This window comes from Haliotis asinina, chromosome 8 (assembly GCF_037392515.1).
Source record: "Haliotis asinina isolate JCU_RB_2024 chromosome 8, JCU_Hal_asi_v2, whole genome shotgun sequence".
Lineage (NCBI taxonomy): Eukaryota > Metazoa > Mollusca > Gastropoda > Lepetellida > Haliotidae > Haliotis > Haliotis asinina.
In genome coordinates this window covers 63763444-63791155 of record NC_090287.1, presented here as the reverse complement: position 1 = coordinate 63791155, position 27712 = coordinate 63763444, and the positions used below count along the sequence as shown (strand labels likewise).

Below are 27712 nucleotides of genomic sequence, written 5' to 3'. Positions count from 1 at the left end.
TAATATACCCATCGTTCGGAGGTAAACTGTTCGACTTAGACGATGTTGAGAGCACTACCGTCGTCAAAAACAAACCATATATGCTCGTCTTCACCGAAGATGACAAGTGGGTGTTGTTACCCCATAACAAATGGTTTCTCAATATTAGACTCGTCTCCCCTTACGTGTTCACGGATAACAAAGACAACCACCTAAACAAAGTCGTGAACAATGGAACCCTGCTCGTGGCTTACGTCCCAACTCAGAGACGTAGCATAGTCGTCAGCCCAGTCAACACTATAGCAGCCCACATGCTATCGAGTAAACCGGCCATACAAAACGTGAAATTGCAGTTGGTGTCTGAATTCGAAGGCGTGGTCAAGATACTAGAGAGTCTACTGGCAAACTCAACACTGTTCATCAAAGTCTACCTAGGGGAACCATCGGTGAATGATGTCGAGATCGTGAAGGGGATCAAACTCGGGTGGGTGAAACGACACCAGTATCAAGTTTGCAACGTTTACGTGCGGGTAGGTGTCGACTCCAAGACCAGTCTGCAGGGGGTCAACGTGATCGTGGAAAATAAGATATCACTAATCAATATCTTCCTGCCTGACAACATACACTTCATGGGTATTAAGTTAACCCCTGAATTATTATCAGAAAACCAGTTGGAAATTATATCATAATAGTATAATAATGACTAGTCATCATCCCAACACTACACTTAACGACCTGGGAGATACGGAGGGATTCGATCAGCCTGGTGAGGAAGATGAATTATACATCCTGCACTTCAAAGACAACGTGTACAGACGGGTGCCGTTACCAGATTTAAAAGAGCCCAAATGGCTGATCAACTTAACATTCACCTCACCTTATATAACATTAAATAATGGGGTTGTTTCTAAGATTAAGAACAACGGTATCTGGGCAGGGGATTTCATTCCGGAGAGTAGATTACCCATGGTAACTATTGGTGACAAAAAAAAGGGGTTATTTGCTTATCCAAACAATAAATTAATATTTAGCAGTAATATTGATAGAATATCCCCCCCTTTCACCCTCATCATAGAAGTCTTCTTTACGGGTTTATCCGATGGAGACCCAATAATACACCAAATTTTACCCGAGGTGTATATAAGCTGGATTAGAGAACACCAAGATAAATATTGCCGTATTGTTATACAACAGGATACCACGGGTCCTATAAACCACTTAACAAGCCTCAGTAGGGTTTTTATTACAACAGGAAATTCTATTAGCCTCTCACCTATTGCCCTGACTAATAGTCTAGAACTTGTAGACTTCAAGTACATTGATAGAATATTAACTGAACCCCAATTAAAATATCTTTCAAAATATACATTATAGGATGGGCCTGTACCCAGTTGTAGAGGAAGTAGCGAAGACATTGGAAACCGTAGATGGGTTCCGCTTGAGGCAGTTATGTGATATGAAACGCCAACTAGAACAAGACCGTGACACGCGGAAAGCACTATGTAAAAAATATAATAGAGCTTTCAATATCGTGGACGGGGCTGACACTACCCTTATGGCAACCAGCATGGGACTAGGGGCGGCAGGCGTTGGGTTGTTAACCACCATCGTGGCTGCACCTATAGTGCTAGGTATTGAAATAACGGCTGGGGTGACAGGGTTGGTAGGGTTGGCGCTTAAGTTAGTATCACGCAGACTTAATCGTAAGGTATTGAAACACGACGAGATCAGGGTTCTGGCCGAAGCAAAGCTGAACACAGTGAGTGAGCGAATTTCCACGGCACTCTCTGACAGTAAGATCTCAGAAGAGGAGTTTAGTTCAATCCTCTCTGAACTCAAAAAATATAACGGAATGAAACAAGATATTCGATCCAAGTCTCGTAAGTCTGCTATCAGCGAGGATGAGAAAAAAAAGTACATAGCACAGGGAATACAAAAAGCCCAGCAAGCCTTTATTATGAACACCAAAGAGATCGTAGGCGGTTCACGTTAAACTGTTTCATCGATATAAACATAACATAGGGGCGATAGCCGTAAGCGAGCCACCGATCCTATATGGTCAGTCAAAACTTACAACATAGATAAAGTGGATATGAAAGCCGACGAACCTAACTTGTACTACTTGAGGGGTGGGCCGGGTAGGGGTTTTGTAAGAGAAGAATTATTGATCGTACCGTACGGCACAGTGTTACCGCCTGCCAAGTCACGGTAAACGTGATTGCGTGGCTTTGTAGTAGGGGCAATAGTAGCAAGAGCTAAGGGTCCCACCAAAGCCTCATTTAGTAAATGAGGCTTTGTAGAGACATTTTGTGAAAGTGGTCCAGAATCACTATTCCCTATACTACTCGAAGTATTAAAAGCTGGATTATACTGCACAAGTGTAGTCCCAAAATTCCATACGTTGCATTTGACAACTTTCTAAAGGCATTGTGCATTCATATTTAACCTTTAGCCTGCTGAATTAATTTCAGCATAAGGCATTGATAAGATGTAAGGTTAATTCTGGTGTATAGTTTGGATCTTACAGGAATTTGAATCAATTTGGAAAATGTGTCAATAGTCATTTTCCAGCTTGTGTATATTGTACCTCAATACGTGCTTCCAGTTTCATCAAGGTTATATGGGTATAATTACAAATATTGTGATATTGTTTCATGATCTGCATTATTTAGGTATTGAGTTGTCAATGTATATGAGTTCAGATTCTGCTCCTGAGTGTGTATTTTCAAACATCCTTTGTGTCTTCTCACTTAGAGTTTGGCCACGCGCTTACACATCACCTAAGTAGGCTGTCAACATTGTCAATGTTGGAAGGTTTATCTAACAGATAATTTCTATACAAAAACAATAACATTTACACCATGTAACTAATTTCAGAGAAAATAGTTGGATCTATCAAAAGGATGGCACATTTTTTTCGGCATCACGCTGCTGGTGGAGTTGTCTTTTACTGCTGTTGCCATGATAGTTCCTATTCGTCCAATCAGTGATGTAACATTGAGATTGGTTTTTTTTATAATGAATTAAACTGAAAATTACTAATATTTACAAAACGGAAAACTTCTGTGTTTTCTCTTAACCAAAGAACAAAAAATATTGATCAAATTGTTAAAAACATTTTGTTATGAAGAACCACTCGCTGTGATGTGCCTGAAGTCAACAATGGCCATTATTTGTGACGTTCATTTCGTTTTAAGGTATATAAACTTATGGAAAATTACATATATAGAAAGCTGAGAATCAGTGCATTTCATACATAATTCACATGACACGTAAATCCAACTTGTTGAATATATATTGCAAGTTTTATTTGGATGTGTCATTATCCTGCACTACCTTCGAATATGTTTGACAGTAGCACTGAGAAGATTGAAAGAGGCTTTGAAGTAACCTTGTGCTGATGATCAGTGTTCGACTCCCCAAATGGGTACAATGGGTGAAACCCATTTCTGTTGTCCCCTGTCATGATGTTTCTGGAATATTGCTCAAAGTGGTGTAAAACCAAACTCACTCAAACATATTTAAGATGTGCCTTGATTGTTTCATGGAACAAATGTAGTTGGATTTTGTTGGAAGACTTTAGGTGACATTTGAGTGGTATTTAAGTGTCTTGAATGTCAGATGATCAAATGTTCTCTGACTCTCTGGTGAGATGTTTACCTTGTCATTTACCTGTAATCTTTCGTCGTTACACAGCCACATTCTACACATGCTAAATAGAGTTACCTCCCTTTGTTTACTTTACCTACCAATATCTCCTGACCTTTGACCCAAATTCCTCATGTCGTAAGTCAACACTTTGTAAGATAGTCAGTCTAGGGTGACCGTCCCAGCCAGTCAAGTGTTGTAGATTGGTCAGACATGCGACATATCGTTAACAAAGCTACATCTATCAGACAAGTACTGTTGATGTTTGAGCTTAAATTGTAACCAAATCATTTTCTTGTAAACCACCTGTGTAAGACTATTATGACAGGGTAGCCCTGCTTGTCAGACTGAGACCGGCCGCTCCTGTACACTGGCTGTACAGGTACATTTACCTGCAAGGTTGTTATCAGGATCCAGGTATGTACAATCTACCATTCAGTACAGTACTGGTTGTCAATATTGATGTATTTTTATATCAGAATTGTTTGTGATGATTAGCCTTTAATGATGTCAGGTGTTCTGCTTGTGTTGTTGGTGTCCCTTTTGAAATTTGGACAGCATTCAGAGTTTTGTGTAACCTCCAACTGCATGGCCCCATAGGCTCCTGTTTGTACATCCTCATGGTTGAAGAAAAGGGTTCACCTTCATGAAGAAGCACATTCTCATTTTGCTGGGTTACAGGTGCTTGTCATGTCTCCAAAAACTGGCATGTTAAATTTTTCCCAACCATGTTATTTCACTAATTGTCTGTGGATCCATACGTTGTCTTGATATCTTCCCAGTGGACTAGATCACAGTGTTCATTGTTTAATGGTTGTGACAAGATGACATCGTTATGGCATATATAATTTTTACAATAGCTGAACTAACAGCTGTAGAATGTTTCATCTATATCAAAGGATATTGTTTAAAAATAAGTCATATCTCAAAGTGATATTCATATCTCTTCCTGATCCAAGTGTTAGTCCTTTAAATGTTTTGAATATCATGGGATGTTTTGAATATCATGGTCAGTTAATTTGATGAAACTACATTCTTCTAGTCATTATACATTTAAATCTACTATTTGGACCTCATGACTATCAAGTTATCATGTCTGCTGGCCTAACAATCCGTGCTGCAACCTATGGCTGCCTGACTCAATGCAGAATCACAACAGCCCTCTAAACAAAGCACAGGTGTGTGAGGTAACATCAAATATGCATGGCACAATTACATCCTGCAGATACCTTGGGATAAACCAGCGCTAGTGTGAACAAGGATTTGTCTGTGAAGTGGTCTGCAGCTGTGAAATAAAACTGTTAAAAGTCATAACATCTTCACAGTCAATGTGTACCACTATTTCTCTATTCATATTGCAGAGATTTCCTTTGTGTGTTATCAGAGTACCCTTTCTCTTAATTGTTTTCCTTATTAGTGTACATTCATGGGATGAGAAGATCCTCCTGAATAACATGCAGATGCCTCTGTTGACATATGTTCATAGTTTATAAGTTGTTCTTGTCCAAGGGGCATGATAGTTACATTTCTGCCACTTCTACTCATCTGTGAATATTTGTATACACTTAATCATGCCTGTGGATAAAAGTAGTCCATCTGAGACAAGTGGCTCATGTTAGCAAGGGAGTACCCTACTCAGTCCCCTGTCTGGCCTGAGAGCTGGATGTCATTAGGGGTTTGTGCAGGTCAGGTGATCAGATCAGACAATGAAGTCTTGTTACTGTTGGTGTCTGTTTGAACTTATACAGGTATGTTTGTGTTGGGTTTAGAAATGACCTTAACTTCTCAGCCTTTGGTGGACAATGAAATATGAAGGATCCAAGGTGTGTGTGTGTGTGCATGCTTCCATGCATGCTTACGTGCATGCATACGTGCATGCGTGCGTGCATGTGACCCGCACCCCACAAAATGTCCAACTTAATGGATAACAACTTCTGTATTCTAAGAGTGTGACATATTGATACAGATTCTTGTACCATTGTCAAGCAGGAATGCAAAGTGTCATGCTGGACAACGGCACAAGAATGTGCATGGAAACATTGCACTGTTGTGCTAAAGAAGTTATCCATAAAGTGTATCAGTTTTCTACTTCCCTGCTTCTAAAATGCCACTGAAAGATGTTAACCCCTCCTGCAGTGAAACTGACGTGACACCTCATTGACGTTAATGTTTTGGTAGACAGGGAATGTTTAAATTGAACCAAAACTTGTGAATATGATACAGTTTGGATCTTCTTTATTTATGTTAAATTGTTTTAAATGAGATCAAATTAGGCTAAATAGGTAAAGTTTGTTGTTTTTCCATTTGTGACAAACTTGATAATGCCACAAACTTGCTCGGATAATGTTTGATCCTTTCTTGGGCATTATTTCTTGCTTGACAATGAAAAGGAATAGATCTTTAAAACTGAGTTATCTCGTTAAATGTATTTCATTATAATATGATCTGCTAAATATGCTTGACACATCATTCTCATTGGAAGATTGAAAGGATGTTCACGTCACTGAACAAACAGGGCTGACAAATACCAACCGAGCTCTATACTGGACATCAAGTATTCAAATGTGTTGTCATATTTCCCATGAACATTACACATAACCATTCTTGGCAGTTAGGAATCACAGCTATCAAATCTTAGTCCAGCCCAAGTTATCAGTCTCGCCTGAAAGGGTTTGTAGTCTAGTTTTGTCAACGTTGAGGGAGTAACATGATCTCTGGGTATAGTGGTTACCTGTTGACTACTCGAGCCTGACTGGAGAACACGTCTTGGGTCTTGTACTTTAGTGTCCCAGCCCAGATAGCCCACAGTTCAAGGCGAGGTCTCTCTAACACTGTATAATTACAACCATTTCACGTCCATTCACAACAAGACTTCTTTCCCATGTCACCTTTTCAGCTTTTATGCTTTTGAGGGCTTATGACAAAGTGTCAGATATTTGACAGTGTTAGAATGCTTCAGGTAACACAGAATAAGCCTAAGTTATGAATGCATTCATCACTGTATTGTGTTTTCACTGTGTACAAGCTGAACATGGTGTAAAAATGTAATATCTTACTCATAGTGCGTACACAGTGCATATCAATTGGACAATTTGTTATATTTATCATATACTGGTGTAGTATGATTTTATTGTATTCATTATGAGAAAACAACACAAAATATGTCACTATGAGAGCAGTAAAAATATAAGTACATTAAATTAAATCATCAAATAGCATATGTACCATACACAATAAATTTCAACCACATGTTATTCAGTATCAAGCTATATGTGAATGTTGAATACTGATTGGGTGAGTACCCTGTTATTAACGTGTTCTCAAAATGGATATTTATATTTATTAAATAAAGCCTCTTGGAAAAGTTAACACTAATTTGCCAAAAAAATCTAAGTTTTGCATCAGTTTTTGCTGGAATACTAACTGGGTTAAATTATGGTTGTCATCTCTGTTATCAATCCCCAACACTGTGTAGATAGTGGCCAACATTTGGTACATGCACCAACTGGTTTTATACACAGTGTGCATTTGTAACAGGGTCATAAATTCAACCTGATATATAGTACATACTATATATTGTTAACCTATCATGATGTTTTGGTGCTACACAGCTTAATCCCAACAGAATATCTATATCCTAAAGTAGCCATTGACAGAGTTTCACTAACATCACACAGGCCCCTGAAGTATCAGAGGTGCTAATTTTACACTTACATGTGTGTTTGGTTGACAACTATGTTCTTTTATTGCTTGGCAGTTTCGTGGAAATATTTTGTTAGTAAAACATTATACCCTATATGCCTTGCTTTGAATTGAGTTTCCATGCATACGTTGTGGTTCATTTGGTACCTTAGTTCTTCATCTTGTCAAAGTGATAGTGAACATTATGCTCATTGTGTATAATGTTGAAAACGTGTGAATGAATTTCATTTTCAAGGAGGTCCAATCTAAGACATCTTTTTTGTCAGATTCATGTTTGAGGATATATGAAAGCAGTTGTCAGCAGTCAGCATCTCTGTGAGAGGACTTGTCTGTGTACACAAACTATGACATATCAATGTAAAGAAGGTTCGTAAGATGCCAAACATGTAGTTGTACAATAATTGCACATCAGTGTAACACTCTTCAAGTTGTGTGTCATAAGGACTTGGTGCATTTGTATAGGAGAATGTCTTGTATATGGAATTCTGCCTGCAGGACTGTTATGAGTGGTGTTTACAAAGTCCAGAAAGTTCAAGCTAAGAGTAAACAGTGCCACCTGATGCATCTGTCATAAAGAGAACCTTCAAGTAGTTGTGAAGAAGACATATTCTTTGTGAGAATCATATATGCAGAGACCATATAATCTATTATAATTATGGTCTCTGATGTATACAAGTGTTACATGATGTGGAGCAAAGTGGCTAGACTGTCTGTAGTTTGTGACTAAATATGACTGATAGGTACTGACATCACATTAACGGTCGATGACATTTTACTACATGATGAACGTTAAAACCTTTAAGACAACAACATAGTTGTTAATATGAACTGAAGCATGTCTATGAAGTGACCTAATTCTACAAATTCCAAACTGTTGGAACAGAATAAGTCCACTATAGAGAGTAGGTATATTGATGGAGTTGCCATAAGTAATTGTCAGACAGATGGGGTTTTCTGGCTGTTTTGCAGTGTCCTGACAAATGAGGTTTCACTGTATGTGGCAAACGTGCAGCATACCATGTACCTAGATGTCAGAAGATCTTTTGGGAAGCAGTAGGACTGCATGGTATCATCGATATGTCACACTGCTTTCAAACGATATTGCAATGTGTTTTTCTCAGAATCAAAATAGGATATTAATTATGTATTTTCTCCATGGTTCTAGTTAAATCCACACATGATCATTCACTCTGAAGTTTTTGCAATGTAATTGTCAAAACAGCATACTTCACATTCTAAACATTTTAAGAAAAAACAATCCCTCAAAATCAATTCGAAATTCAAAATTTCAGTTATCACAACCATTGACTTTTTAGTATGTAGAAACAGGCTCTGCATGTACAGTCAATGTCACTCACTGTCAAACCTTTTCGCTTCCATTATATTTCAGTGCGTATCGGAATATGGGTACCAGAATCAGAATATATTGCAATACAATTTATTTGCCAATGCACAAACCTGGAAAGTAGAAAACTCTTTAGGTCCAAGGTGTATAATATGTTTTGTAACATATTACATGGTGTAAAAGATGTTCTAAATGTTGAATATGATCAAACATAAGTCAAGTCATTGACGCAAGGGTGTATGTTCCGTGTGTGGCTCTATTTCATAGTTTTGTTCAAGTGGTGACTTCAAGGAGGCATGTGTCAGTTCCTAGTCTTTGAGAGTACTCCAAGGTACATCTGGCTATTAACTACGTAAGGAATCCTGCTTCGACTATCTGGTTGTAATGTAAAGTAATATCTGCTGCTATCACAACTGAGCTGTTTAACTCAATGCCAAGAGTCCACTCCATGATTGCTTGTATCTCACACAAGTACGGTAACTGTAGATACATGCTTATTCTACTACAGAAATTCTGTTTCTATAGCTGAATTGGTGATTTGCATGAAGGTAATAGAGGATGATACAGCAATGATCAAGATAGAAGGCATCATGAATTTACCATTGGTGCTAGTCATGCTTGTATATAATGAATATTGTATGAACAAATAATTAAAATGTATAGCATACATATGCAGGTCATACAAACAGAATGGATGTGTGCAATGGATGAAATATTAAAGTAGATGCCAGTGTCATGGTGTAATACATTACAGTATTTTTCTATTAAGTCAAGAGATTTCTTTCATGACATTGAAACATCATGTTTTATATTTGTTCTTTGTGAGTGGACGTTAATTGTGTTCTAATTATTTGATCATAAAATGTCATTAAATCAGAGATAAGAAATCTCAAATACATTGTCTAATGGAAAAAGACATGTCTGTTTGACAGCTATGTGTAGATAAATGTATCAAGAAGCCTGTAGATGGTGGTGGGGTTACCATGTATTCTACCTGTTGTGGTCGCAGGGGAGGAATGTGTGTGTGTGTTTACACTGGCCTGTGTGGCTGTACCAGGGGACGTGACTGTTAGTGGACTCACAGTCAGGTGCATATAGACTGTGCCTGTGACAAGTACATGCTACATGGTGAAGACATCTTGGAATTAAGTCTGATGAAGAGGATGGAACCTGTGTCTGTGATTGATGGAAGACTGTCAGATATTATGTGTTATAAAAGTTATTGAATTTGAAGGTAACTTTTTGAATTAATGGAATGTACCTGGAATGTACCTCAACCAAGCTGATTACATGTGAATATCAGGTAAATTACGTTTTGGAAGAATTATATATGAATGGTATCGGTAAATTGCTCCTTGGAACATTGGTCAACAGTGATCAATTATACATGGAGTTTGGAACAGAACAAATACTGCAAGTGTTTACTTACTGTGGAGAAATGTCCTTAAAACTATTCCTTTTGAACAAACCTCTGGAGTTATACAGAACAAAAGCTCGATTTTATTCCAGAGATATATACTCTTTGACATAATGAAATGTAGGGTCTTCCTTCTTATTGCAGTGTTGATATGTGACGTCAGTGTTAATGGTGTGTGTACCATAACTTGCTCAGTCTTCTTTGAGTTTGACAGCAAGCATGACGCTAAGGAGAGGAACGTTGTCCTGTAACACAGAGCCCCCACACTAATAACTAAACACATGTGTGGTAGTTTTTAGTCATCAGTCTGAAATGTATGCAGCTTATGTTATACTACTCAAAGGAATTTAAAGAACACCCTAGACTATAGCCAATCTGCTAGTATTACAGCCATCAATAGTGGATGATCTTTAACTGTATTTGTATGGTATATATGCTGAAATACTATTGCATATTCTGAGGTATTTGGTGGTGTTGAAAGTATGGTAATTTTCTGAAGAGCAGTTAAGACAGTCCTTGGTTGATACAGGTGAGAAAACCAACTTTCACTCAGTGGTATGTGAACTGTCTGTATGGGGTATATATGTGTACTATCCACAGTGGGACAGAGCACTGGAGTACAGATAGTATATATACTGTTAGGTGGTATGCAAGCTGGCTGTCAACTAAACTGGTGTATGTCTGTAATATCAACAGTTGAACAGAGCATAGCTAGTATACAGTACCACTTGAATCATACAGGGAGTGTTCTTTAAATGAATGTTATTGATTGAGTCATTATATTGTTGACATATCATTCAGTGGTTGTTTGTGGTTACGGGGATGGTATACAGGACATATCCCATTGTCAGGCTATATTGACTGGCAGAGATCAGGGTATTTCTCTCCTTGGATATGCAACTGTAGGTAGGACACTCTTCATAGTTCATAAACTTCCGTGTATATTTGGAATTCTTTTAAAGGTTTTCCAGAGTAGCCTTCTCAAAAAAAAATGTTTATGACCTAAAATGAGTGTAATGTGATTGTGTTCCATTAACAATTATTTCCCTAGTTACCTGTGGTGGGGTAGCCTACTGGTTATAGCTTTTGCCCATCACGCTGAAAACCCAGGTTCAATTCCCTACATGAGTATAATGTGTAGAGCCCATTACTGGTGTCCCTGACCTGAAATTGCTGGAATATTGCTAAAAGTGGCGTAAAACTAAATTCACTCGCTCACTCTATAGTTACCTCTGACATGAGCCAGTAGTAAGATTGTTAGAGTATTGTGAAATGATAATTGTTGTAATGGAAGTTTAAATAAGCTTGAAACCAGTGGGAGTATACCAAGATAAATAGTCACATGTTGATAAGTAAGTTAAAGTAAGGAAGTAGTTGTGAAGTGTTCAGTTACATGTCTCATGCATGAATACTGAATGGTGTTTAGGTTTCAGTGTGCAGGATGAATGTCAGTTTGACTGAGTGTCATGTGAATGAAGCAAGGCGCAAATGAATTAATGTAATCAGTTGTAGGATACAATTTCAAAATGAGATTGATAATTTTCTTATTCTGAATGAGTGCTTTTGTATCTATATCTTATAAAAGTCAGAAAACTGTTTGACAAACACAATTTATAGGAACAGAAAAGGCTCAAGAAATTGAGCCAAGACTCATGCATGCAGAGTGTGATATGCACTTTTCAGTAACCGTCGTAGAAGGAGAGAGGATGAAGTATAACAGATTAGTCTAAGTGATGTGCACTGTGTGCTATTGACAAGGAGCATTGATACTAGGAGTAAATATGTGCTATGCATGATGATGACAGCTGTAGATAGCATCATGACAGTAAGACCAGATTTACCTGTGACATCATCACCTGTATGTTTGGGAGTTCCCAATCATCAGTGTTTACACTGACTCAGCGCCAGCTGCTGTCTGTGACCTGCCAGCGTCACCAGTAACACTTGTTATTTGTCATACATGTCACACTACCTTGGAGCTAAATCAGTACTGTGACTCACCTTTGTACTCTTTGGGGGTTTTTTGGGTTTGTTTTTTTTAATCTATATTGATATTCAGACTGAAGATGGATGGTGTTGATGTATGTCTTGTTGGTGTTTTAGATCCAGAAAAAAGCAAGATTCAGATCAGGTATTTTTTCTTTTTTCACATGGAAATGAAATTAATTAAATAAATGAGCAAAACAAGCCAAACATTTCATCTAAGTTATATTTAGGCAGGACATTGCTGAAATTAACAGAATGATTACTGGTATGTACTGGTATGTGCTAATGGTACCTTTTTACATACCTGACCATGTGTGAGTGTGTGATATGCCTATGCCGAGTTTATGTCTGACTCTATGCAGTGTTTATAACTAAGTCTAGGGAGTTTATGTCAAGTCCTGTCTCTCCCAGTAATCTGCCTGTCTAGGCCTCTCTGAGTCTGTTCCTGAATTTCTCTGGATCTCTGGCCGAGTGTTTGTGAATAAAATCAGACTCTCTCCCAGTCTATCCTGAAATCTCTGACCTGAATGTGTGTCTCAATCCATGGTTAGAAGTACATGTATACAGAAGGCTGCCACTTTTGCCCCCACTGTAGGTTGAAGCCACATGTTGCACACGTACTCAGATGGAAAATTCAAATATTTCACATGTGTTAAGCATGCCCTGGGGTCAGGTGTTGCTGCCGTAGAGGACAGCTTATAGTCTAGGACAAGATAATAAACATGGCTGCTTTCATTTACTTCAGGTTAAAAAAACAGGGGGGTTATTTGGGTGAAATTAGGTAGAAATGTGTTCAGGAAGTGACAAGCACATGTATGTCATAATTCACAGCATGAAACTTTCAGGGTTGTTTTTTAGATTCTAGTTTTAATTTGCTTCTTCATAATGATTATGGTGGAGGATTAGCTTTCCGACTTTACATAGATGAAGATTAAAGAAATAGTGTTGCCAGCTAAATTTAAGCTCAGAAAGTCTTATCATGCCAGCTAAATCATGTTTTTGAGACATGCTGCTGAACATCTTTCTAACTCATGTAATGAGGCATATCAGAAAAAAATGTGGTGTGTCAATTACAAAATCATTATCACTGCAATAACGTTTTGATGTACTTTCCAAGACTGAAATTAGAGGTCAGTTGTGGGTTACATTTTAAGAAGTAGTAAAGGAGGATAAGCTTGAAAAGGTTTTGTGGAGATATAGTGAAATGTTGGACCATTGTGCCAGGAAGGGTTCAGATCATTTAGGAAGAACAAAATGCATGATTGTTCAGTGACATGGTGAGACCATTGTGTTGCTATGGGTTGACGTTATCAAGGTAGGACAAAGGGTATGAAGAAAAGGGCTTGGTCTTGATTCTGCTCACATTTGTCAGGGTAGTGAGAATCTATGGTAAACAAAATCTCTTTAACCTTTTTCCTCCCTCACCTGGGGGCCAAACAGGGAACAGCCTTGTCTGAGCAGCCATAGTCCCTGTCTGCAGTTCTGCAGTCAGCTGACGACTGAGATACTGGCCAGGCACAAACTGTTTATTGTAAAATATGGCACTTACATGGTTTCAACAGAAATGTTGACATGTGTACTGGTATGTTTAGTGCTTGTATTGTGGAAATGCTAGCCTTCAGAAACTTTCAAGAAAAATAGCAGCAATTGTCATCTCATTTTTTGCCATTTTAGAGCAGGGGTGAGGATTAAGAGAAAGGGTTGAGTTATTGTCGATAAGAACCATACCAACCTAGACATGTGTTGAGGATGTTTGATGTAGATTTTATATAAATATAGATTAGTTGCATAAGGGATGATGATTCCTTCAAATAAGCAAACACTGGTGTCACAATCAGGAAGAATGTAACCGCAGCTTCCTATGTATTGTGTGCTTCAGTGGGAAGCCACCACTGTGCTTCCTTGTCTGTTTTTCAGCCCCTTATCGATATTATTTTCCCTACAGCCTAGCCCTACTTGCAGTGCTAAAGCTTTGAGTGAAGCAAGTCTGTAATCTCTGGTCTCCCTGGGGCTTCTTTTCAGTTTAAATGTGTTCATAAGTTACAATCAAAATCATATGTATTCAGAGACTGACTATAGTCTACTGTGCTACTCCACCATTCTGTCAATGGTTTCCATAATAATGGTGATTTGGTATTGATAATAAATGTGTAGATGATGATGATGATGATGATGATGATGATGATGATTACAGTTTTCATTCCTTCACCACTGCCATGAGTGCCAAACAAAACAGTATGTTAAACCTGTCCTCCTTCTTTTGGTAGATAACACTCTTCTCAGTGGAGAAATGCCTTCAGAATATTTCCTCACTGTGACCCGCATACCTGTATTTCATGTTTATGACTTCCAGAATAGATAGACATGGATGAAAGTCCAACACTGTAGTTGTAGAAGTGTTATTCCTGAGGAATTCCTGGTTTGTGTGGTCAGCTGAACCACTAGCTCTGGTATTGTACTCCGCCCAGCTGGTGAACACGTCTACCCTAAATCACCCATCACCCTATCTACTGTACATCCCGACCAACTCTGTCTGAAGCTGGGAAGCTGAGGCCACCTTGGGCCATGCAATGACGTGCTTCTGATAGCACCCGCTGCCAGAGAAAGTTCTTAAAGTGCAATGGAAACCATGGTATATTTACCTAGTTATTCCCCATTCAGCAAGAGGGGCTCACTGTAGTGTCAGATCCTGCTTCATTCCTTGGTGTGTCTGGTCGTCTTCCGTCTGTCATGATGTCTGCTTGCTGGATCTACATATCTTTCGTTAACTTTTCAGGGTAAGATTTGATTGGATAATCAAACAGTATGTATACTTTCTAGGGAAATAACTTTAATTTGTGTTCAGGTTGTTTCAAGTCAGAATAGAAGGAGACGTCTGAATCATTCCAAGCATTCTTCGACTTCCATCAAGATTATGTGTTATATAGCTAAAGGTAATACTGGCGCATTGTTCAGCAGGAATTTTTAGTCAGGGTTCAGAAATTACAGAGAAATTTAATCTGGCACACTTTTATCACATGTAGAGGAGCAGGTGTTTCAGGAGAGATTTCACTGATGCTGCCAAAATAGTGCAAGTACACCAGCATAAGTTCTGTATCATAACATGTTTACATCCTGGTCTTCACTGTAGGATCGGTACCTTCTTACAGAAACTATGTGGGTTTGACCTGCACTTGTCAGGGCATCAATTAGTGATGTAATGGTCTGCGGTCCTAACTGTTGGAGCTTGTACTGCTGTGAGGCATAAGCACCACAGCAGTTGAAGTGCTGACGAGGAGAAGTGTTTCTTCTATCAAAATCAGTCATACTGACATTTGAAGGTGTGCCAGCAACATTATATCTGGATAACAACATTTGAAATAAGTTTGTATTAGTTAAAAAATGCTCCATGAATACTGTCCAGATGCAGTGAATATAAACTTGGTTTTGATGGGCAGTTTTCCTTTGCATCATGGTTGTTGTGTATAGCTATGTGCATGAAGGGTGTTGTGAATAACTGGGTGCACTGCGTGTTGCTGTGAAAAGGTGAAGTGTACGGTGACGCTCTGATGGTTTGCCATCATTTACCTGTCTACTGATTGAATGAAGCTGTCTTTCATTAGTTTCAGCTGTTGTCTATTTTGTCCGTATACATAGTTTGTAAGCCTGGAGAGGTTGCCAGTGATGATGTACAATGCATGAGAACGTGTTCCAGATGTAAATCATGGGAATGTAAACTTATTTCCATTTTACCTTATCAACATAAGACATAAGACAATTTTTAGTCAACTATCATTGTTTGTGCAGGCCTATCACCTTGAAAATTGATAACATATATATCAAAATGTATTACACTTTATGGGTAAATCGATAAGAGTGTGTGAGTGGAACAACTTGTAAGATTTAAAACCATGGTCAAACTGTCAGCTATTTTGAATAAGTATTTAGCTCTTTATTGCTTCTTTGTTGGAGACTACAGAATACGGGATGTTTTCCATCCTTTAGAGCACTCAGGGTTACTTTGAGTTGGGTAAGGGTTAGGTAAGTTTCAGAGTTAGGCTAAGGGTTAGGGTTAACATTAGGGCTAGCGTTAGGATGACATGACACCATGCAGTATGGTAGGTATCCGGCATCTGTAGGTGTACTACTATCTGATATGACATCCTCCCTTATCTGTGACATCACTTACTGAAAACATGGCACCATCAGAACGTTATGATGACTTCAGAGGAGATTTTGTTGAGGGTTAAGTTTCTATATGGTTTTCTTTTCTTTCTTTTTTAAATTCACAGGATATAAAATAATCTTGAATTTACTAAATATCCAACCGACATATGTCTTGACTGCCTTGTGCTAAGCTTACACAAGTCATCCAAACTGCACCATCAGTCCTTCATAGATGGTTGCCTGTGACAGCTGTGATGGCTGAAGTATATCCATATTTTTGTTTGTTTTCAGAGCCAAAGTGTGGATAAACGACATGCAGTTGTGACCTATGATCACTATCTTTGCCGATTCAAGATAAAGGATTTGAGCACAGCTCATGGGGTAGGTGAACTTTTTGATGTCTGCAAAGAATTGGACCTTTTAATTGTATAGTTACATTCCACAGGATTTCTTGATGATTGTATGACCCTATGTGGAGAAGAACAAAGCACTACTGTGTACCGTTTGGGACCTGTACTGCTTTACATCCAGTTTACAGTAATCAATTAACAGAATTTATTGCTAAATGTGAAGTAACTTTGCTTGTCAAGATCTATGGATAGCTCAAAACATCAGAATGTTTCTCTACACAAGGTGCTTGTATAAATCTAACTCACCCCAGCAAAAGACAGCTCAATATATAATGGTTAGGCTTGGCCACCTGTCTAAAGATACTGAAATCAGGTAAGGACCAGTAGTTTTTTTACATGTATATATAATTAACTTTCAGCATTTGCTTCTGGACTAAGTTCATTCAGATCCATGTGAATATTTTCAGTATTCCCCAGTTTTATTGAAGTTTCCCATTTGTTTGTCAGACGGTAAAACCACATCTTATGAGGCCATTTCAATTAAAGGTCTTCTTTCAACTGCCTCAGGTGTGTGCATAAGAACATATGTTGAAGCCATGCTGGGTGACACTCTGTACACAGCCATATATCAGAGTATCCTGATTGTGTAGATGGGGATAGCCTTGGCCCTCTGACAAGTCTGAACACAAACAGGAACTTTTCTCTGATCCATCTGTGAGATAAACACAAATGAAAGCTCTTCCTATAGGGGACAACAAATTGTCTACTTTGAGGTGAAGAAAATGTGACAGGGTGTTGTGTGGTAAACCTGTTATTCCACCCTGACAACAATGTGCTAACAGGGGGCCTGGCAGGCCTGGATGGGGGTCACATGGTCAGGATATTTACCAGGTAGGGAATACGATCCTTTATGTCATAGGGGATAAATGGTATAAATTGTGGAAGGCCATGTTGTTTCAGGGTTGTAGTGTTATTTAATTGACACTCACAATAACATGTTTCTCCATACTGTATTGTTCAAATAGCGGCGAGCTGTGAAGGTTCGCTTTCTGTGGGGGATTTTCTTGTTGGTGTGGATTGGATGGTTGAGATGTGTGACCTGATTGTCATCCAGGCTGTCATTGAACTTGCTCATACTGTAAACCGTGAGTTTGTCATGCCAGGCATTGGTTATGCTCAGCCTTCTGCAATGTAGCTGTGTGTTGATGAGTCATATAAAGCTCATTCACTCATTACTTAAATATTTTACTCTTGTCATGACAAGATTATGGTGTCATGTGTCATGAAAGTGGTGTAATATGTCTGACCTTTAAGTGGTGTTCTGAAAAAAATGGTGTCATGTGTGTCTCATTTGAGAGGTGCTATGAGACAGTGATGTCTGTCAGTTGAGTGAGAGGTGCTCTGAGACAGGGATGTGTGTCAGTTGAGCAGTGCTAGGAGACAGCAATGTCTGTCAGTTTAGAGGTACTCTAAGACAACAATGTCGGTCTGTATGAGGTGCTATGAGACAGCAATGTCTGTCAGTTGAGAGGTGCAGTGGTCACATATATGAGACTGGTCACATATCTTGTCACTAACATGAAGGAAACAACAAGACATTGTTTGCAGGGCGAGCAGTAGAACATTACAGCAGTGGTGTGGGTCAGGTTTACACAGTGTACATACACCTTCATGCTGACAAACCTTGCTCACTGCTGGGAGTTAAGGAAGAGGTGGGGGATTTTGAATGTTAAGTTTTACCTCAAATGTCATGTTCCAACTGTTAATTATATTGTTGCTGACACAGTGTTGAAGCTTTCTCCGATACTTGAAAGGAAAATGAAGTGAATTTGATATGATATAATGTATTTTACTTAATAAAATCATTTAATTTAAAAAATTAAAATCATTTCAAATATAGAATTCATTGATGTAAATACAAATATCCAATTTGACATATTCATGTATAGACTTTTCATGTGTCCCATTAGCTATGTGTATACTCTGCTGTTCAACTATGTGCAGAAAGGTTATCACTTGATCTCTTATCTTGAATTATAACTTTTGTCTTACCTCACACATGAATGTCCCTTTCTGATTGGTTAAGTGCTATTCTATTATTTTCAATGTACCCCGCTTACAGCTGATGTATTATTTTCAATGTACTCCGCTGGGAATTCCGAACTCTTCTGGTGCATCATGGTAGTACTTCTTTGTCTTGAATACCATTGAATCACACATGAAGCAGGGAAATTACTGTTGTTTTGCGATTGAAAATCGATGGAAAGGGAGATAACTCTAAATCTGTTTGCCTTGTGTCGTCTGCAAAATGGCGATTTGCCTCACATTCAACAGAAGTGCTTCAAACAGTTTAGAATTAAAATTCAGTAACATAAATACATTGTTCATTGGTCCCTCAGGGGCCATGGGCTCATGTACCCTCAAGGTTTGTTTATGTTCCTCGAGCCCACAGAGCTGTGACCAGTGGACATCTTATAATGTAACCATTAAACTACTCAAATTAGATACGACATTTCCATGCACTTTAGACCTTACATGGACCTATGATAGGTTTTACATGGACCTTACATATGCATGCATGTGCCTTTGGCCTGATATATTGATCCAATATAGGCATTAGATAGGCCTTACGTGGACCTAAGACATGTGATATATCATGGCATGTTTATTACCGGAGTACACGGAAGAATCCCCGTCCCCATCGGGACGGAGTATAGACGCTGTCTATTATCAGGCCTTGTATCAACCATGTCAGGTTTCTCAGAGGCATATCTTTGCAATATGAAGCCACTTCTTTTATGTGTTGTAATTACAAGGTGGGGGAGTTATCAGTTCAGAGGGTAGATCTCCACAGTTTACTGTGTTCTACAGGATGGATTTTATTTTAGAACCCTGAAATTGCAGGAACATGACTCATATTATAGGCTTACAAATAATGATGGTTGGTTCCAACATATGCTATCAGAAGATTATTGCCTTCTTTAGATGTATGTTTTATGACAGATAGAGATGAGTAGATATTTTTGGTCTGTGTAGTGAAAGTTTTGCAATATCATTCTCTTGATATTGTGCCATTTAGTGCTCCTTGTGTTTTTGGAACAACACGCAAATTTGTTTCGTTTCATGAATCATTTTCAGTGTCATATGATACAAATAACTGATTTGTGAGGAGAGGTTTAATGAATAATTAATAACCAATGGATTATAATAGGATATTTTAGAGTTTAAATTATTCAAAGAATTTGTCAGGTATTTCTGTTTTGATTCTGTATATAACATACAATTACACAAGTTTTTAATTCAGTTACAGTAAATATGTTTTGTTTTAAATGCAATGTCATATACACCTGAAAATAATAGTTATTTGATATTGTGAACATAAACATCCAACCTCAATAGCTGGGAGGTGTGCAGTGCCTGTGGTGTGCAGGTAGATTGTAACGTTACCTGTTGGCTTGGTGCCAAATACTTCACATTGGTGTTCCATATGACTCATAGTTTTACTGATGCTTCATATCAGAAAATTAGAAATATTCCAAAAACATTATTTTCAAGAAGAAATCTATGGGATTCTCTTGAATATACCACGTCAGATGCATCACAGCCATAAATCTTGTGTTTTGGCTGACTGTATTTTGTGAAAAAGAATTAAACATTTCTTGTCTCAGTTTTGAAAATTACTTGATAATGTCTGTGCAAGAATCAATGTTACCACTCTGCATAAATTTGAACCCTAAGCTTTCTGAATTTACTGGTGATATTGATGGCATATTTCCCTTTTAAATGTGAATAATTGATGATAAGCTAAACTCCAGGCCTCATTCAGTGTGTTGCAGTATTGATATCCTGACTGTGCAAAAGCATTCAAAAGTGTTCAATATGCTGATTATAAAACGGGCAATATATTATATATCCAACCACTTGTCAGTGTTGTGGCTGACCAGCTGTGAGCCTGTGCCGATAGTTTATCACTTTCTAATCAGCCCTGATGATGTCATGAAGGCATGACTGGCTTGTGTGAACATATGACTCTAGAACATGCATGAGTACGGTGACTGTGGAGTATTGTCAACACAATAATGGAAGAGGACGACACTAGGAGATTTTGGCAGCTTGTAAGTTTGAAATTTAGTTGAAAGACCAAATTATGCATAAAGTGGACGATGCTTGAATGCATATTGTGATGGTTCTTTCCTTGTCAGTGGTTTCGGTATTGACATTTTCCTGGTTGTGACAGCCCATTGTAATGGTTGGTGGACAGTTGCCTCTCTACGTATTGCAGAAAATCAGAACTGTGAGACAAGTCAACACTTGTCATTCATAATCAGCCATACAGGTAGAGAGCCCTTACAGTGACAGACATGTGTGTAAAGGTGTATTTTACTTAAACTAATATTAACATGTACATTGAGTGAATGGTATGGTTTGTTTACTGGCAAGACTTAAAGTACATTGACATTTCAAAACATATACGAAACATATTTAAAAAATAGGCAAGTTCTTGTGACATGAAGCAGTTGAGGTAGATTGTGCACACAGAGTGCAGGTGAGAGTGAGGTTTGTGACTGTGTTTGTGTGTGTAAGAGATAAAGAAGTATGTTGTTATGCAGCCAGTCAATGTGTGCATGCACATGCATGTGTGTGTATGCAGCTAGTCAGTGTGTGTGTGTGTGTGTGTGTGTGTGTGTGTGTGTGTGTGTGTGTGTGTGTGTGTGTGTGTACGTGTACGTGTACGTGTACGTGTGTGTGTACGTGTGTGTGTGTGCATGTGTGTGCATGTGTGTGTACATGACTGTTTTGTCACACCAGGCACTGACCATAGAACCTTGTGGTTGTGGAACAATTCAGCTCAATATACCTACTGAAATGTATGTCACAGAAGACCTCCATACACATCAAATTCCAGCATATCATATGTACAACTGACACATGGTCAGTTCTTGTGCTCATATACCCATGTAACATGCAGACAATATCCTGTATGAGCTCTACTGGAACTAGATAAAGGGTAGACCATCTATTTTTCTGTTCATGTCAATCATAATTCAATAAAGTATATAGGATGAGGTGGGTTTTTGTCAACTGAGACTAGATGTTTGTCACATTTGCATGATATCCTAATGTCCTTGTCAGGATAGTGCTGGAATATTGCACTCACTCACTCACTCACTCACTCACTCACTCACCCACCCACCCACCCACTCACTCACTCACTCACTCACTCACTCACTCACCCACCCATATGTGCAGTATTCAGATGAAACTCTTCCAGCTGTATAAGGAATGTGATAGGTTATTGAACAGTGTCCTTAATATTTAATATTTAGAATATAATACCCCTGAACTATCTATGTAACAATATAGGTGAACCTTTGAAGTAAGAGTCACATGCAGTCACTGACTGGCATTTTGGATTTACACCTGGGGGTCTTGGTTTTTCATATAATAACTTGTTACTATCAAAGTTACATATTTTCAGAGATTAAGTGTTAGTCTAGGTGAAGTCAGTGTCATCTGATAGTGTGTCTGTATCTGGGCAGCTGGAGATAAGTATGTGCATATCAAGATGGAGGCTCTACAGGGAAAGATGGAGATAAGCAGGGAAGTAATAGAGGAAACCCATGAATGAGACAAACAGTGGAACATTCAGAAACACGAATCTGTTTTCAGGGTAGATCTTTCATACCTCAGTGTTATCTGGTAGATGAGGGAACGGAGGTACTGATATAACCTTTGACAAACAATACTGAACCGAGAACTAGAGCCAGTAGACATGATCTCCACTGACAATTCATCGACCATGGATACAATATGACTAGTCATATGGAAAAAGATGTCAATCACGCCATTGTGAAGCTTTATAATGATGTCCCATATTGCCCTCCATACCTGAGAGGTATGGGTGTTTTTGAACAGTGCTTCAGGTTATGTGGTACAGGTGTAATGTAGGTGGGCTAATTCGGGACTGTTTATCCACTGTCATGCTGAAGATGTGATAGCAGGATTATGGAGTGACTTACATGTGATTAATGATTGTTTGTAGTCTGCATTATGTATTGTACATATGATATGCTGGAATTTGATGTGTATGGATGTCTTCTGTGACATACATTTCAGTAGGTGTATTGAGGTGAATGCAGTTATACAAGACATAACGTACTGACATTAAAACAAATTCTGAGAATTATCTGCCCAGCATTATATCTAGATCTAATGGTGATAACCGTCTGATATGAAGAAAATACAGCAGGTGTAGTAAATGTCATTAGATTATTGGTTCACCCTACCATCACATCTATTATTCAGCTGGGTCGGTGTCACAGCCTTGTGGTTAAAGCCTTGGCTCATGATGCCGAGGTCCTGGGTTCGATTCCTCATATGGATACAATATGTGAAACCCATTGCGGATGTCCCTTGCTGTATGTGGCTGGAATGTTGTTAAAAGCAGCTTAAAACTAAACTCATTCACTCATTATTATTAACCCTGATATGAAGGAATGATAGTAGGTACAGTTAATGACGTGACATCATTGGAAGGGCTGGTGGTAATCGTCCATCATTCACATGTTAAATGTTAAATAGGCAAAAGATTGCCTTTAAGGTGTTATAAACAACAAAGTTTCATGTGTTCGTTTTCTTCCATGTTTTTTTTGTGTATAAAAGTGTAAGAAATTCAGTAGTCCGTGAAGACAAAGCAGCACCACTTGGTTCCAACCATAGGGAGTCAGGGTTTGAACTGGACCCAACATGTGCTGGGTCTGAGAGGTGACGCAATGGATGCGGTGATCATGCTTGGTTACTTAGCTGTTTGTGTGTCATCATACCACAACAACATGATCACTGCCTTGTCTGGCCCATCATACCACAATAACATGATCACTGCACTGTCTGACCCATCATACCACAACAACATGGTCACTGCATTGTCTGGCCCATCATACCACAACAACATGGTCACTGCATTGTCTGGCCCATCATACCACAACAACATGGTCACTGCATTGTCTGGCCCATCATACCACAACAACATGGTCACTGCATTGTCTGGCCCATCATACCACAACAACATGGTCACTGCATTGTCTGGCCCATCATACCACAACAACATGGTCATTGCATTGTCTGGCCCATCATACCACAACAACATGATCACTGCATTGTCTGGCCCATCATACCACAATAACATGATCACTGCACTGTCTGACCCATCATACCACAACATGGTCACTGCATTGTCTGGCCCATCATACCACAACAACATGGTCACTGCATTGTCTGGCCCATCATACCACAACAACATGGTCACTGCATTGTCTGGCCCATCATACCACAACAACATGGTCACTGCATTGTCTGGCCCATCATACCACAACAACATGGTCATTGCATTGTCTGGCCCATCATACCACAACAACATGGTCACTGCATTGTCTGGCCCATCATACCACAACAACATGGTCACTGCATTGTCTGGCCCATCATACCACAACAACATGATCACTGCACTACCTGGCCCATCATACCACAACAACATGGTCACTGCATTGTCTGGCCCATCATACCACAACAACATGGTCACTGCATTGTCTGGCCCATCATACCACAACAACATGGTCACTGCATTGTCTGGCCCATCATACCACAACAACATGATCACTGCATTGTCTGGCCCATCATACCACAACAACATGGTCACTGCATTGTCTGGCCCATCATACCACAACAACATGGTCACTGCATTGTCTGGCCCATCATACCACAACAACATGGTCACTGCATTGTCTGGCCCATCATACCACAACAACATGGTCATTGCATTGTCTGGCCCATCATACCACAACAACATGGTCACTGCATTGTCTGGCCCATCATACCACAACAACATGATCACTGCATTGTCTGGCCCATCATACCACAACAACATGGTCACTGCATTGTCTGGCCCATCATACCACAACAACATGGTCACTGCATTGTCTGGCCCATCATACCACAACAACATGGTCACTGCATTGTCTGGCCCATCATACCACAATAACATGATCACTGCATTGTCTGGCCCATCATACCACAACAACATGATCACTGCATTGTCTGGCCCACACTTGATTGTTGCAGGCTTTTGTCATAGGTGGAAAAGTAACTGTTTGAAACTTGAACCATAAACAAGCCATGGCATGATGATCATGATGTTATTGAGACTAGATTGTTGACAAACTCTTTCCAGGTTTTAATACAAGAATGTCACATTGTAAATTTTGGGTAACAGAGACCATCAAGGCAAATGTGTGTTCCATGACATTCTGTATCTCTAGGTCTGGTCCTTGTGACTGGGGTTGGCAAACTTGTCATGCCTGGGACTTGTTTGACCGAACAGTTTGAAATACAGGTGTGTTATTTTGTCTCCTTTGTATATCGCTGTCTGGATGTAAAGTACACAAATCAATACAAATTGGAATACTCAGCCAGGGTCAAGTGTAGGTTTATTGTGTTTTGACGAGAGCCTTATCATTCCAACTGTGATAGTACAACGGGGCACGGACTTCAGTCATCTTTATAACATTCTCCACATAATACCTGTGTTTAATCATCTGTGGGATCCAGCAGTGTAAGATATGCACCTGCTCTGGAAGTCAGAAGGGATAATTGCTTATATAACGTATGGAGTATTGTAGTGAGATGTCCGCTATGTTATATATGGATATATATTCTGTGTGTTTGGGATATATTCATTATATTAACATTCACTAGTAAACCATAGCATATAGCTTTGATGCATATATATCTCTAACTTCTGTTTACATTGACCTGAAAGATATGCGAATATTGGAAATTAAGGCTTTAGGTTTTCTGTTTAGCATTTTGATACAAGGACGCCTTCAGTTTTGAAGCATTTGTGGTCCAAGATTTGACAAGTCTCCATGACATTTATGTAATATGTGAATACTGATATTCTGTAATGGAATTGGACCCCAGTTGGTGGGGATGTTTGATGCTGATCTCATTACTTGTTTGACCTTTCTTTGCAACAGCTGTGGGATGAACTGCTGTAGTCAATTCAGCATGGTCAGAAAGATGACCATATGATGGGGTCCATTAGTTCTATGTATTAACAGGATTGGCCATTTGAATACCTGGGTGTGCAGGGTTTATTTGAATATGGTAAAGATACAAGGCAAGAATCCGTAGCAGCTCATCTAGTCTACAATAGCTTCACTGCAACTTGGAAGAGGTGTAGATTATTTGTTCAACTATTTATCACTTAGGAGGAACACCTGTTGTAGCAGATGCAGCAATTAGTTACAGGATTGGAACATGGGTCAGAACTGGGTTGTCATTATCAAACCAGTTCTTTAACAGTTTGCTATTTGGTTTTAATTACATTTATCTTATGAAGAAGTCTTAATTTTCAATACACGCTCAAAAGTGTTTTGTCTCAAAGTTTCATATTGTTTGTGAAATGTTTGTTAATGTTGTCAAAAGGATCTAATATTTATCATTTTGTGGAAGTAGGTAAACTGCCCACAATTCCCAGGATGTTAGCCGAAATGTTATGTTATAAAACATAGTCCAGTGCCCATCCTCCTCTGTATGGTAGCTGTGTGTGTGTTATTACTGCAATGACTGGTGATGAGGGTGATTACTGCCATGTCTCTGGGAGATACGAACCAGCTGATATAGGGTGATAGAGGCATCACTTTCAGAAACCTGCTGCCCATTGGCGCTGATATTGGCAGCAGGTAAGATGTACTGAACCATCTCACCTCCTCAGTCAACTAGAAACATGATCAGTGTTGAGATGACTCTCTTGATATTCTTGCTGTTAGTCCAGTAGTTCATTGTGATAAAGTTCTGAAGGATCTAGAGAGATTGTGCAGTTTTTTGTTTACCATTGTTCGATGGCATCATGTTTTGAAGATCTCCTGCATCAGCTTTGGATGTATGGAGATATATAATTCCGACTTACACTCTCAGCCACATGGAAACTCCATAGTAAAGCAAGGTATTTATTGCATCAGACTATCTTTGAAGAGGATTTGTTTATGTCATGAAAATACTTTCAATGATTTTATCAATCTGTGTTAGTTTTAAACCAGTCTGTGTTTCTCCATACATTCTTTTTGGGAGAAACCGGGGCACTGTGTAAATAAACTGGCTTGAGATGTAGGCTGTTTGATGTACGGGCTGTTGTTCTTACCCCGTTAGTCCATGAGTCAGCAGTGGGAGCTGCTTGTCTGAGAGTTTGTTAGAACCACAAGATTGATCATTTGATTGATCAATGATTGATCATGAAGAGGGATGAGAAACACTTGTGATTTTGTTAAGTGTCAAAAAATAATGAATAATCATTAAGTTTCCACATTATTAGTACATGTGACAAACATGTCAAAGAATCTGACACTTTCAGGTATTGTCACACAAGGCTGTATCATTATTGTAACCATAGTTAGCATTTTACAAATGCTTCTGGTGAATACAGTTTTGCACTTGACAAAAAGAGGATCATCTTTTATGTCAAAGTTCAATTCCTGGAATGGAAACTGAAACCAAACAATTACAGATGATACAAATCAGATCAAATGTGAAACCAATCACACATCATATCAGTCTTTTCGAATTGAAGTCAGTAAATAAGACTAGCAGTTGATTGCCTACATCACACAGATGTGCTGAATCTGAGACAAGAATGTGCAAAGTGATAAAAGTTATATACGTCTGACAAGTGGACTCTTTCTGAAGTGTTGAATCACAGAGAAAGGTGTCTCACAAGGTTTGTGAATTACTTGGGTCTGCTATCAGGTAGAAAGAGGCTAGGTTAAACCCCTGTAGCTCTGTCGCCAGCAGAGATGGCAGGTGGTGTATGCTCACATTCATTGAGGAAGATCCATTTCAAGTACATCACAATGGTTCTTTCACAAAAACCTCCTTTGTGTTGGTCCTGTTCTTCCTCTGTGTATTGTGTTATATTCTTATCTTCAAGGATTGTTGTTTACACAATGCAGTCAGAAACGTTGTACACCACAGTTGGTGTTTATTTCAGAGCCAATCCGCTTGACTTGGGTATCATGAGAGATCCATGCTATTTGTAATGTTGAGGTAACGTTGTGAGCAATGGAAAATAGCTTCAAATCCCACCCC

At 38.9% G+C, this 27712-nt stretch overlaps 1 protein-coding gene across 9 annotated transcripts in view; it reads left to right on the top strand.

Moving 5' to 3' along the window:
• LOC137293890 (centrosomal protein of 170 kDa-like) overlaps positions 1-27712 on the top strand; it is a 167593-nt gene that overhangs the window by 59752 nt on the left and 80129 nt on the right. For 7 of the 9 annotated variants that reach the window (XM_067824678.1, XM_067824680.1, XM_067824679.1 and 4 more), the window contains exon 3: positions 16515-16604. In XM_067824678.1, the coding sequence (XP_067680779.1) occupies positions 16515-16604 (90 nt within the window). Of the gene's footprint in view, positions 1-3823; positions 4045-14734; positions 14855-16514; positions 16605-27712 lie in introns of those variants that run through there. The other 2 variants (XM_067824682.1, XM_067824681.1) reach the window with 2 other exon arrangements.